Source organism: Festucalex cinctus, chromosome 20 (assembly GCF_051991245.1).
Source record: "Festucalex cinctus isolate MCC-2025b chromosome 20, RoL_Fcin_1.0, whole genome shotgun sequence".
In the NCBI taxonomy this organism is placed as follows: domain Eukaryota; kingdom Metazoa; phylum Chordata; class Actinopteri; order Syngnathiformes; family Syngnathidae; genus Festucalex; species Festucalex cinctus.
The window spans coordinates 20,440,166-20,454,703 of NC_135430.1; the positions used below are offsets into that span (position 1 = coordinate 20,440,166).

The 14,538-nt window shown below is 40.9% G+C and overlaps 1 protein-coding gene across 1 annotated transcript in view; it reads right to left on the reverse strand.

Moving 5' to 3' along the window:
- The window catches only part of LOC144009828 (uncharacterized), a 65,313-nt gene that overhangs the window by 8,507 nt on the left and 42,268 nt on the right, over window positions 1-14,538 (reverse strand). Inside the window, exons 10-15 of the mRNA XM_077509716.1 lie at window positions 14,038-14,108; window positions 12,732-12,852; window positions 9,490-9,732; window positions 4,681-4,829; window positions 2,890-3,004; window positions 1,120-1,405 (exon numbers count right to left, since the gene is read on the reverse strand). Of these exons, the coding sequence (XP_077365842.1) occupies window positions 1,120-1,405; window positions 2,890-3,004; window positions 4,681-4,829; window positions 9,490-9,732; window positions 12,732-12,852; window positions 14,038-14,108 (985 nt within the window). The remainder of the gene's footprint in view (window positions 1-1,119; window positions 1,406-2,889; window positions 3,005-4,680; window positions 4,830-9,489; window positions 9,733-12,731; window positions 12,853-14,037; window positions 14,109-14,538) is intronic.

Genomic DNA, 14,538 nt, shown 5'->3' on the forward strand with positions numbered 1-14,538 from the left:
GGGGGGGAAAAAAAAAAAAAACATAAAAGTGATTGGATTAGGGTCTCAACACATCAATGGTGACATTGAGTCAGCTTGCCTTCAGTGCTGATTTTCTTGTCATGTGGACTGTTCTGATAAAACTGCTGCTAAAACAAATGTTCCTTCTTCTGCATCTCCTCAAAGATAGGGTGAACAGGCATCCCTATTTGACCGGGACAGTTGCGTTTTTGAGCCTTGTCATCCTCTTTTAAATTATTAAATATTTTTTGTCCTGCCAGCAAGCCAATTGTTTTTGGGAATCCCACAGTTGTCATTGTGATTCCTTCATCTAATCCAACTACTCTATGAACCATGGCAACATGTAGTCCTACTATAGGCTACACTAAAAAAAAAAATAAGAAAAAAAAAACTTGTTTCCAGGAATTTTTTCCCTAATTTTTGCCCAACAAGAAAAACAATCTTATACGATCCTAAACAGTATTTTGAAATTGTTACAATACAGAACCCGTGTGAGTGTTTGTTTGTCAACCAAGGTAGCATTTAGCATTAGCAAAAAAAAAAAAAAAAAAAAAAAAAAAAAACACAACCACTGGTCACCACCAGACCGTCTAAAATTTCATTTGTTATAAATCGTTCCTGATGAAAATATATGTATTTCAGATTTTCAGTAAAATTGTAGTGCCTCGGTTATTAATTATGAAAATGTGGTAGTCAATAGCACCTATTACAGCTACCCTTTATCTGCCGTTTCTCCTGCCGACTTTCTATATAAATTATCTATACTAACAGATCTTTGTTAATTTTTACCCAGCCGTTTGTGTATTTTAGAGGTGGAGTGTTAAGTAAGGGTCGATCATCCAGATTAGTAACTGTTCAAATATTTGTTGTTGTTTTTTTGTTTTTTTTAGACTTCTGTGTACCTGCTGTTTTCCTGGCATCGTGTCCGAGACAACATTGTTTATCTGCCAAGCTTTGCCTACCGTCTCTACCCATCCCTGCCCTCCAGCACTTGCACACCAGTGGATAGAATACTGAGTGAAAACTGCCATTCTTCCGATGCCACTTCTCGTGACATTAGGGTGACATTTTCTTCCCACTGTGTCATAGTCAGGGGAAAGTGAACACTAAACCCCCTACCTGGCAGAGATGATGACGAGCACGCCGAATCAGCCGACAGGTGGAGGGGAGAGCCCCGGGGTGAGCGCACCGCTGCAGGCTCCCCCGCTCCACTGCTGGGGCCGGCATGGCGCAGGTTCAGGCTCAGTTGGGGATGGTTCGGCTGCGGATCATGTCTGGACCCGGAAGGGGCCCGTGTCGGCAGTTGGCCGTGCTGGACAGCAGGCTGGAGCGTAACGTGGGTGTTTAAAGGCGGCGTCTGGAGGGTGTTGGGGCACGCGGATGCCCCGAGCGGGAGTCTCCTTATCTGAAACAACAATGATCGACTGCATTGTAGATATGCTTGCATGACATCTACACACGAAGTGAGAATATTCTTGTTCCATTCCATTGTCATATGCAGCCATTATTGGCAGGAAAGCAGCATGTGTGTTGAATTATAATACAGTGAAAAAGTAATAGTGAAATAGTAACATTTAATTCAATAAAGACCACACGTTTTCGTATAGACTATTATATGAAATACAGTGACGAGAAATTACATTTTGGGAAAAAAATTAAGCCTCATTGACTTCGACTACATTTACATGCAGTCAATAACCCTTTCAAAACCTGAATATTGGTCATTTACAGGTTTTGAAAGGCAACGTAAAAAAGGTCCAAAAACCCAATGTACTTTTTTATTTGGGCTTCCCGAATAAGAACCCCCCTTTTCGAACACAAATATTTGGTCATATAAACACGGCCAGGGTACCGCCAATGCACGGAACTTTGGTTTGTGTTCTGAAGGAATCTTGGTCTTTTGGATATAGGAACTACCGTATTTTCCGCACTATTTGGCGCACCGCATTATAAGGCGCACCTTCAATGAATGACATATTTTTTAAACATTTTTTCCATATATAAGGCGCTACAGTAGAGGCTGGGGTTACGTTATGCATCCATTAGATGGTGCTGCGCTAAAGGGAATGTCAACAAAACAGTCAGTTAGGTCGGTCAAACTTTATTAATAGATTACAAAGCAGCTTTCTGACAACTCCAAAACGAATAAACAGCTTTTATTATTTTCTCAGAGGTAAAGTATTAGTATTAGCGAGCGATCCAAGATGGCGGGATCTTCTCCACATGCGCGTCACCGATCGTGCAGGGTCACCGATAGCGTCTTGACAGCGAGACCTGTTGCGGCTCAATATTGATCCATATATAAGGCGCACTGGATTATAAAACGCATGGTCAGCTTTTGAAAAAAATTGAAGGCTTTTAGGTGCGCCTTATAGTGCGGAAAATACGGTAATTGTATGAGTGGCAGCCATCTTACATTGGCAATGGCTATAAGAGATCATAACTTTTCTCTGTGGCGTTTTCACATTATTTTCTGTCAAAAATGTATATAAGTCAGTGCGTTTGGTGCCCAACCCACCGGAAATACACAAGCAGAGGTAAACAAGAATGGCAGTGCATGCTGACACGGTAGAGAGGACCAAACAAACGACTTTATTCGTGTTAGTTACAGTGTATTTTATTGAACGTAGATAAGAGGCAGAAATGACGTCTATTTTGTGTCAGGATGTCGAAATTGCATTCAGATTCAGCCTTTTCATTCCGATTGAGGTGTTTATATGGAGTCATTCCATTCGGATACATGCTAAACGGAATGCATGGCTTCGTGTAAACCCGGCTTGTGTATCGCAGTTGCGATCGGGGTATTCAAATCTCCGCGTATGCGGGAGTAACTCTGTATTCTCACGCATGTATTTGCCGATTTAGTATCAGTGGCACACAAATGCCCACCTGAAAATACATGTTGCACAGCCAGTGATCAAGATCCGAGGAGATGAGCGCTTCGATTTTCTGAAACTGGTCCAGTTGTGTGCTGGCTTCTCCTCGAAGCAGTGGGGTTTTGTACCTTGTTCAATCAAAAAATTAGGACAGTTTTACTGAAAATGTACCTGTTTTTTTTTGTTTGTTTTTTAAGACAAGTAAAAATGGGTGAGCGGCATTGTGACTGAGTGATTAGCACGTCTGTCTCACAGTTCTGAGGTACATCCCACAATGCAAAAACAGGCATGTTAGGTTTGAAGACTCTAAATCAGGAGTGTCCAAACTATGCGGCCCGCCATCCATTTTTTTAGTGGCCCGCAACATATGCTAAAAATGACATTTGACTCAATTCAAATAAAATAGACACAACAAAAATGTTTGGAGATGGTCAAAGTAAGAAGGGAGGGTATCGAAAAACAGGTTAAAGGTTATTTTAGTGAATTAATGAAAAAACTCGAACTAAAATTCAAAAAACAATATTAGCAAACACTATATAAATACAGGATGTATATCTATTGTCATGTTTTGGTTTTGTGGGGGTGGGATTTTGTTTTCTTTTGGTTATTTGTCATGTATTCCTTAATTGTCTCTTCCCTTTGTCCCGTTATGTGTAACCACGTCCACCTGAGTGTTTCTTCCCTTCCCAGCGTGTTGACCAATCAGCTCCCCAAGCTTCTTGTATCTTGCCCAGGTGTCTGTTGTTTTCTCGTTACCATGTGTATTTAGTTACCCGGCTTTCTTGCACTTCTGGTTGAGTCATTGTTGTTGTTGCTGTTGCTGTCTAGTCATCCCATGTTGCCTTCCATGTCTTGTTTCCCTCCTGTTTTTGTTGCTTTAATCTATTTTTTGCCTGTTGTTAATTTTGTTATTTTCACAGAGTATCTCATTTGCCTTTTTGTTAATTAAGCCCCTTTTTCTACTTGCATCCCTGCCTTGCCCTGTTGTTGTTGCCCCCTGCATTTGGGTCCTGCCTCCAACACCCCCCAAACGTGACACCTATGAACTCCTTCTTAATCTACACCTCTGGGCTTCTGTTAATGTGTGGTGGGGATTTATTTTTTATTTTTTCATAAACCCCCCCCCCCCCCCCCCCCCCGCCTGTATTTTGCCATTTTGTGTTTTGTAAACAGTGGGACGTTTCTGTGGACAGACAGTGTTTATTCCCCTCCCCAGCCAATTGCAGAGGGGGGCGCTGCATGATGTCACAAAAAACTAATACTTAAACTAAAACTAAGCATTTTTTAAAGAACTAAACTAATAAAAACTAACAGAACCACCCTGAAAACTAATTAAAAACTAACTGAAATGAAAAATTCCAAAACTATAATATCACTATTGGAATATTACAAATAAATTGGTTTATATACTGTAGCATTTTTCTAAATATGCAAAAGCACAAATAAATTATTTGTACAATTTTTAGGACTAAACACAATTTCTCTCCATAACATGATGTGGCCCTTGCGTCCTTCGGATTTTCTGTATGTGGTCCTCAAATGAAAAAAGTTTGGACACCCCTGCTCTCAATTATCCTAAAGTGTGAAGATTAATCTTTTTGTTTGTACTATACTGTATAAGTACTGCGAATGACTGTGGACCAGTCAAGGGTGAAACCTGCCTCTAGCGAGTCAGATTGGATCGACTCCAGCGTACCCACGATCCTAATGAGGACAGGCAAGCTACAAAATGCAATGATGGCTGACAGGAGTTGGAATATACGCCAATCCAAATGTTTAACCTGACTTAATTGCGCTAGCATACCTGCCTTCGACCAGGCCTAGGCTCGGTCCACAAACGGGAAACGCCCCCCAAGCCAGCACCGACTTCACGTAGCCGCTTTGCCCTGGCGACGCAGTCAGTCGGAATATTAGGACGGCGGAAGGGAGAATCTCACAGGCTGGGGGTAAGATCTGCAAGACAGAAAGGAGGGCAAACAAACTCCTAATTTAATGCAGATGAATACGCATGCCTGCAGGTGCATCCAGCAACGTAAGCGCACATGTGCGCGCAGTGCGTTTTGCTAATGCGCTACTAATGAAGTAAACACGCACAGACTTGCTCTCACCCACAAAGCCAATGACAGACAGAAGGTAACAACAGGAAAAGCAGCCCTCAGGGGTTCCACCTAATCTACATCCTAGACTTGAATCCTCCTTTAACTTATTTCCATGTTATTTTTTTCGCAAGCCTCCTTAACTGTCATTCCTACCCGTCCGACTCTTTCCAAAATGGAGATGTTGAGTCTGATAAAGACCGTCGGCGTCAAACACAACGTGACAATTGGCGATGAAGTCTACGTGCCGACAGTTACTGAATTTGCAACGTACTGACTGAGGCAACCATCAATCAGCCGGATGATATTGAGGCCATCTTGCATGAGGGCTAATAGCGTTAGCGGTTATCACACTCCACGCCAAACACATGCGTTGTTATTCACCCGGAGAAAAGGGGCTCGCGTAAAAAAATGAACCGACAGCGAGGTGCGTGCCACTTCATCCATCACCAGGTGAAAATATTTCCTCTTTTTATTAGTTGAAATGGAAAGCACCGAGGATGTGGTTTTAACACACAAATCACATTTCATCTCCCACCTTCTTTGCTTTATATGTACACTTGGCGAAACGACAGGTCTGATTCAGGACACAAATTTATGACTTAATATCATACTGGTTATTTGATATCATTCATATATCGTAAGAAATATTACCTACATAAATACCCATTTGTGTGACATGGACCAGCCTCAACAAGATGCGCTAAGAGAAGGCGCAATCACACTTTTAAGACTCCAGTGATACATACAATTTGTTTTATTTTGTATTTTTTATGTTTTAATATGAACATGATTAGTTGGTTTTACATTAGTGCTAGTGTGCCTTTTAATAATGTTACCAATGGCTATCAATGTGAATGTTTGTCTCTTGCTATCTGCCCTATGATGATTGAATGGCAGCTTACAAAGCTCCAGTTATCCGTGAATAGGATAAGAAGTATATAAAATGGAAGGATTATTTGCATTTTTTTTGTGTTGACAGAATTTCCACTGAAATAGCCAGAACATCCCAAAAAAGTTTTATAAGATAGTTTGCCACAATTACCTTGAAAAAGTAACTGAGTTACTTTTCTGACTACTTGCTTTGAAAAATAACTTATTTTACTGATTACTTTCTTTAAAAAGCAACTAAGTTAGATTACATTTAACTTTAATAGTTGCATAGCAGATACTGACCAGTGCAACCACCGTGATTTGCATAAAACAAAAAATATACCCGGTTTTGCCGGAAACGGACAATTAGTCGGCGAATCAAGTTTGTTCGGGACTTGGTCGTTGACGTGAAGGAGAATCTCGAGGGGTTTGTAAAAGTCATTACATCTGCTAGCAAACTTTAAAACAGCTAACTTGAGACATTTATTTTCTATGGTCGACTTTAACATAGCCTGAGCCAGTGGGATGGTAGAACACACTATTATGAAGACATTATAGAATGTGTTGAATACTTCCTTAGTGACCATAATAGTAGATTGCAGGAGAGGGGAGGTAAATGAATATCCGGGATCCCAAATCTCAAATCCTCTTATCCTTCAAACTTTTGTATAGCCTAAAAAAAAAAAAAAAGGAACAAAGACAGCGGGCCTGACTCTTTGGCTCCCACTCACCAGCTGAAGTGACTCTGTTTCTGTCTAAATGCATACCCAGGCGCGCAAAGTGAAGAGTGCACGAAAAAAAGAAAAGAGACGGAGGGAGAGGGAGGAAAGAAAAATAAGCTCCTGGCTTCCTCCTACTATCACTAATTCCTCATTTCCTCTTCGAAAGGCTCCGCGAGCACTCGGAGAGATTGCACGCTATAGTGTGGGCCAGGCAGGAGAACGAAAACATCCAAGAAAGCTCTGATAGTCGCACAAATCTGATCAGTGGCTTCACTGCCGTCAATGAGGACGACAACAACAACAGGTTTTTCAATAGCTTTGGAGAGATAAGGATGGGGGTTGAGAGTCATGAGCCGTTTACCATGCTGTACTTAAACCTTTTTTTTTTTTTTTAAACTTCTGAATCAGATCCCAGGTCTGCATTGCATTCACTTCATGCCAGTTTTTACCCCGTTCTTTATGTCTGATGGGAGTAGGAGACAATCTAATCTGGGTGCTCGAGCTCAGTGAATACGCCCACAAGAGTACCGACAGTGTCCACATTTTGCTGAATGCTCCGGCAAACTGAGGCCTTTAGAGTGGATGTCATAAAACGAAGAGATACCCTTCAACTCGTGTTTCAAAGTCCGTCTGGCTGACATTAATGAACATCAAAACTCATTCCTTCAAGCTTTCTCAAAAGAAGATATTTATAGAGCTGAGATTGTTATTACTATTCCAAAAATATTGCACGTTAAGATGTGAATACACTGTGCAAAATCCGTCTTTAGTACGTTTCGGAATTACTTTTGAATCTGGGCTGAGCGGCTGTAACGTTGATCTCACGTGATCTCACACGGTTAACGCCGTGTAACCAACCTTTTTTTGCGATGAATAACAGTCCACAGTAAATTCATAGTTTGCATGAGGGGTCTAACAAAAACCGGTTTGAACCGGAAAATGTTTTTTTTTTTTTGTTCTACATGTTTGTACTAAAAACAAAAGGAATGTCACTTATAGAATTTGGTTTATGAATCATGATTTATGTCTACATCAACAAATGTCAGGCACGTGCACACATAGACCCCCAAATTGTTGCTCAAGTCCTGGAAGAGCAATCAACAATGGAACCCACAGCATTTTGATATTTGAGGCGCACTTGAGTTTGGGGTGGTTTAAATGTACTTCATGTTACCTCAGTTGTTTGTTTTTAATTCAACTCATTTTTTCCCCCCAAGTTGAGTTGCGAAGGTTATAGTTTAACTAATAGTAGAAAAATAATTATGATCGTTATGTTTGTCTCATTTTTGTATGCTATTCGAACAGGGGTGTGTAGACTTCTTCACGTCCTTTGTTAAGTTGCTTTATTGACTATACTGATTTGATAATAGAGGGGAAAAAAGCATACCGGTAATATACAACAATGTAAATATTTTTGGCCCTGTTTTTTTAGCTTGAACTCCCCCCCCTAAAAAAATGTCTGTATGTGCCTCACATGTTCACTAGAACTTTTTGTAATTCCCATCAACCCATATCCAAATCCAGCTCAATTATGTTCCCAATGCACACAGACCGAGGAGACACTTGAATTTATTATTTTTTTTTAATGCATTTCAACTTCATTTTCATTCCAATAAAACATGACTTCCTTATTTAAATGAATAATTGATATCGGTTTTGATTTACATGCGCGGGTTAAATGTCACGTTGAAAAGTTGTTCTTTTATTCATGACAAAATCCCCAGAGAAAAACCTGGAGGCTGCGCGTGGCATATTTTCACATACGCCGTCTTTTGCGGCGATAGAACTTCTCATGAGCGTTTCACGTGGAGAAAAGCACTCTTTCTTCACTGCAAATGATGAAACTGAGAGAAATGGGATGGTGACTTTAGATTTAGCGCGCAGTGCCATGTGGCTAAGCTACATTAGCACAAAAACAGTTGTTTGTTGTCAGGATGGCATCTTCTGATGTTTCACCGAATTTCCCATCAATTGGAAGGGAGCGTGTTTTCCCATGCAGCGTCAGCAGCACATGTTTTGCATTTACGCCGCTTTTTCATCATGCGGACATCTGAGAGGAAGACGCTTTCAAGGCAGCCTCGCCAAGCGTAATGTAAATAAAAGCCTTCATAGAACGAACCGCCCGATTCTGTCTTTCCCTGCTTGAATAAAAACATATTAGTGTCAAGAGAGGAAATGGAGGCAACATGTCACTGTTACCTGCCAGGGAAGATCTCTCAGTTCTCATTGAGCCATGCAAGTCTTATCTAAGACTGCGACTCGCAATGCTTACTGCAAACCAAATAGTTATGTTAACGCCCTAGTATTTACACAAAAAAAAAAAAAGCATGGCAGTTATGAGCATTTCATTTTTATCTGACATTCATCAGATGCAAATAATCATTCATTTACTTTTTAACTCATTCGCTCGCCAGCCATTTTCACATTTCGCAATCCCGTTCGCTCCCGCCTGTTTTACTGGATTTTGACTGATTTTGCAAGGCCCACAGAATCTTGTGTTCTATTGCTATAAAAGCATGGAACCTATCAAAAGAAAGATTAAAGTCTCTTCTTTCATCAGGAAAAAAAAGAAAAAAGTATGTTTCTATCCGTTTCCGTTTTGCGGCAATTAGCATTAGAATATAGCTAAGTTTCATCAGTTTTCACAAATCTATTTAAAATTGTAAGTAATTGAGCTTTTTTTTCTACATAGCCCTGGTTGATCTCCTTTGCTCTGCTGCCACCTGCTGGCCGTTTGTGTAATAACTACCATTTCTGCAACCGTTCTTTGCAGTTGAGAGGCTGCATCAAAGCCTTCTGTATGCTCTAGCATAAAAAAACGTATAAATACGTCGTTGGGACACTTAAAACATAAAAAAAAACGTATTTACACGTTATTGGAAGCAAATGAGTTAAAGAGGATTATTCATGATTTGTTCTCACCATGAAAAGATTCTGGTTGACGTGCAGGTTTACGTTGTAGTAGCATCCCTGGTTCTCAACCGGCTCAGTGGACGCCATCCACTCTTGTTGCCCTTTGTCATTTCTCCAGGGAAGACATGGACCCCCAAGATGGCTTTGAAGGGCCACACTGACACTGTAGAGGCCCCTGGCAAGTTTGTCCCTGGTGGCCCTGAGACAACGCACACACACCTCCACAGGCTGAGGCGTCGTACTTGGATACATCTATAACAAAAAAATAAATAAATAAAACACGTAATTTTGAAACCAGCTTTGTGTTATTGACATGAGTGAAAGAAAAAGACAAAGCGCTTTGGTGCTCGCAGTCACGATAATCAATCAGATGCTGCTTGCTGCCCGGTTTCCATGTTTAAAAAAAATAAAAATAAAAAATTGGGTAGAAGTGAAATTAGTATAATTGGTGGCAAAGCCGTTGAGCCCACACATTTCACATTCGGGAGGAGGTGACGGAGGCCTTCAAACCCCCACACTGAGGAACGACTCGGTGCAAAAGAGGAGGGAAGAAGAAGGGGGGAGAAAAATAAAAGAATAAAGAAGCAATTTGCACATTGTATCTTTCGGAGCCATTGTTATTATCTGGCCCACATGTTTGCGCATGGGGAAGATGGTGAAGGTGAAGGCGAAAGGTGAAGCGGGCCAATTTTTCTATATCAGACGTGGTTCGTTTGCCGCGAACCTGAGCGCTGCCTAAAGTGCCGTAACATTACAGCACTCCTACAGATGAGATCAAAGGCTCCACAGTGAGATCCTCCATTGCTTGGGCTGGCAAGCCGCCGCGTCCTGTCGCCGACATATCTTCTCCGGGCTTTTGCACACGTTGACTGATCACACAAAATTGCACTCTTCATAAATAGAGACAGGAAATGCCACAGACAAAAACTTCCTTTCTTTCAAAGTATGGGCTAATATTCAGAGATTAAGCTTTCTCCTTAATTATTTTCATTTTAATTAGTAAATCTTAATTAACAATGAACATTTACCCTTAAAAAAAATTTGGCTTTGGAATGAAGGAGGAGGGGGGTGAAGAACGGAGAGAATAAATATGACAATCTTTTCGGGACCTCCGGGCAGGATTACTGATGCAGGCTGCCATAGTTATTAAACACGTTCTAAATTAAATGCCTCCATGAATTTTGCACAGAAATACATTTTCATAGTTTTGCATGCCAAATGTGGCATTTCATATTTCAGATTCATCTCGCCGCAGTCATTTTCGGGAAATGTCATCTAAACAAAGATTTTGTCATTTACCAAAGGAAATTACTATGCGTAGCAGGTTTGGCCATCGCTTTCTCTCGACTCTTTCTCTCTTTTTTCTTTTTTTTTCCCCCTCTCCCTCTTCTGCCTGCGCCGGTTGTTTCAAGTCAGCAAGCCATAAAAAATCTTTATCTCAGTGAAACACAGCAATTTGGGAGATAATCGAATGGTGACTGGGGGGCACAAACGCCAGTCTGAGGAATTATACCACAATCTCCCCTGCATTTACAACCTTCCTCAAAGCCAGTTGTCACCCTGGAAGGAAAGCCCCTGACTGAAGATTCATTACATCTTTAAGCCAGCATGGTGGCACGGCAGCCTCATCCCCGCGTGCAACACAACGGCACACTCCTCCCACAGCTGCCGATGATGATCCCGCATTCTTCTCTTCTACTTTTCATCTCCAAAGACTCCCTTTTCCTCCTTGGAGATCTAAAACTGCAAACATGTCGTACTGCCGGATGGCGAGAGACGAGGTCATTTGCTCACTTTTTGCCTCTCGTGAGAAGGAAATGCACCTGCAGTTTTCCACGCTCTGTCTTCGGGGGCGGAGCAAGAAATATTTCAGTGGGGTGGCCAAGGGGGGAACAACACCTCAGTGAGGGGTGGCCCTGCATGCTCGTGCATCTCGTTCTTTATCATGCCATCCGCAGTCCAGGGTTCAAGAAATAACATTTACACATATTCAGATCAATGTCCTCCACACTCAAAATCAAGCAGGTTGAAGTGAAAATTAATGTTTTGATTAACAAAACTCACACAGTAATTTATTTCTATTTTGTAGTCTACTTTAAATGTCATGATTGGCTAGCTAACAACCAATCAGGGTGGGAGACGACATTATGTACACTGCAATGGGAGTCACCATTTTGATGGCCCGTTCATTAAAATCATGTCGAAAACACAATGACACAAAAATCTGTTTATTCTTTGCGAATCTAAATGGTGTTTTTGTTGCCGCTTGTATTACGAGTGTGCTGTGCAAGATCGATATTTATTACCTTAGCTAATCTTAAATGCTATCTTGGTTGACAGTTCAACAGCGCTAAATAGGCACAATGCACTGACCCTTTTCCCACCTTTTTTTTTTGCTTGGTCCCGGCATATTTTGGAAACGGGCTGTGTCGTTTAGATCATGCCGGTTCCGCGCTGTAACATTGGAAATATTGTATGCCGCCAGAAAAGTTCAGCTTGCTTCGGCTCTGACCGGTGATTGTAGCATTAAGCTAGTAGGACTACATGCCATGATTTTTAGACAGTAGTAGTACTTTTTTAGTTCTAGTTGGCAAAACAAAAACATGCCTGCTCATGATTAGATGTGAATGAGAATGAGAATGGAAACTTGAATTGGAAAGTAAATGGGAAAGAATTAAACAGCTAAAGTCATTTTTAATTGGTTAATCATATCAGCCACTATGACAACTCTGTGATCTACATACACAAGGCCCAATCAATTGGCTTGTTGATATAATTATTATTATTATTATTATTAATAATAATAATAATAATACATGTAATAAGAGCTAGGTCTAAAAATACTGCATCCATGGGAAAATGTTCAAAAAATTCCATGTATAAAAAAAATGTCGCCTAGGTGTGGGGGTGGCCAGTGTGTGGCCACTTAGCTCCGCCCCTGCCTGTCTTCCTTCGCATGATTTCATGCAATTACATCAGTTGAGTGTTTTTTTAAATAAATAATCCCTTCCTTTTTGGCAATTGCAAAACAATTCAGGATCAATATCTATTTCCACCAAGCAGTGCAATTTGATTCAGTTTGATGTGGGATATAATTTCAACTTTTTTTTTTTTTTTTTTTTTTTTTTTTTTTTTTTTTTTTTTGTCCGTAGGGTTAGGCTACTCCTGCAGAAATAAGGTGCCAAATGGGTGGAGAGAGCCACAATTTATTTATTTTTTTCAATTCACATCCATATGTTAATAGACCTTACCTGACATCGGGGCACTGAAGAGGAGGATTCTGGGAGTTGCATCATCTGTCCATATTTAGACATTGCTTCCTGGCCTTCTCCCACCTCTCGGTGGGACAGACTTTCAGGGGTATTGCTGCTGCTACATGCACAGCACACGCACAAAAACACAACAAGCTAACCCTGTTAGAAACCCGCATTTCGGACTTTTGTTGTCGTACTCTGCAGCCAACAGCGGCGCAATCTAATAAGAACACAACAAAACACTTCTTCTTTCCTCCTCTTGCTCCCTTTCTCAGCCTTTCAATCTTATCAGATGTAATGTAATAAGCGGCTGCTCCGCTCTGTCTCCTCGCTACATCTCTTAATTCCTCAAAATAAAGCAATATCACAGGGGCCTTGGCCCGCCTGTGACTGGGGATAAGATGTGAGTAAAAAAAAAAAAAAAAGAAGGATAATTCGGCAAATAAATGCTCGGCATCAAAGGCGGGCGCTGGCTCGTTCTTTTCTATCCTTCCCCGCCGTCTCTGTTTGCCTATCAAAAGTATTACATGTGCTTTCATCAGTTCACAACAAGGCACAATGTGCCTCCTAATGCAATTACTCAACCTCCATTAAATCAGAAACAGTGGAGACAAATGAATTACACATTTGTTCCAAAAAACACAAGTCAGCTCCATGTCTACCCTCCTTTTTTTTTGTTTTTTTTTCCTTTCATGGGCATGGCGAGAGAAATAGTGAAATCATTTCTCATTCAATTCCAGGCAGATGTAGCCCTAGGTGATGCGTAGAAAGTCTCCCGTGTCTAATAGCCACCCACCATTGATATCGGAAGGAATTTACAGGGTTCAAAGCTGTCGAGAGGAGGTCACCGCGCTAAACTCCAAACTACATTCATCTGACAGGGCTGGTGTCCAACTACCACCCACCCATAAAACAGCTAAACACAAGAGAAGAATCCGGACGCGCGCAGTAGTTTCTTGATTCTATTATGTCAGCCGCCGTGCTAGCCCATAATTACTTAAAAACAAAAACATGCTAAGTCGATTGCCCGCGGGTGCGCTCGCTCGCGACGAGACGTGACGTGTGATCTCTGACTTCAAGTGGACGCACTTAAGAATTGATGCGCCTGCGAGCCCAACGACACGGACACAAATTCCGTGGCCTTGAGCCATCCACTACCCACAATGCAATGCACATGCAAGACTTATAAGATTACATGCTTTCTCAAATGTCAGCAGCGATACAAACGCTTTTCACACCAGTTAATGATGATGTGACATCAGACGTACAAATGCAGAGAAATATGAAGATGAAATGGACTCACCAGTGGGCGATTGCGTTTAATCTGGATTGTGTGCGTACAGCGTTCTCACGGTAGCGTTTTGGATGGGCGTCCTTGAAAAAATATTAAGGCATCTGCGTTAGCTATAAACGAAAATGTATTTGTCATCATATAGACTGAACATATAAATGGATGAGCGTCTAGTAACACAGCAAACAGAACACTAACATTAACTGACAGAAGTAGCCTATATCTAATATAACATTGGGAAATGATTTGAAAAAAATAAGAATAAATCTGTTAAGTTAGATGTTGATTAAAACTAAAATTAGGTTTATGATTCCAAAATTGCAGTTTTTTTTCAGAGCATATCAAGTTTATCTTCTAGATAGGCACTGATTAGCTGTAGAAAGACTGTAGTAAGAAAAGCTGATAGCTCAAAAAGTTGACATGATATAGAAAAACTGATATCAGGTTTGGATTCAGCACCCAAAAAAAAAAAAAAAAAAATGTTCCCCAGTGTAATCATAGTAATATATATTT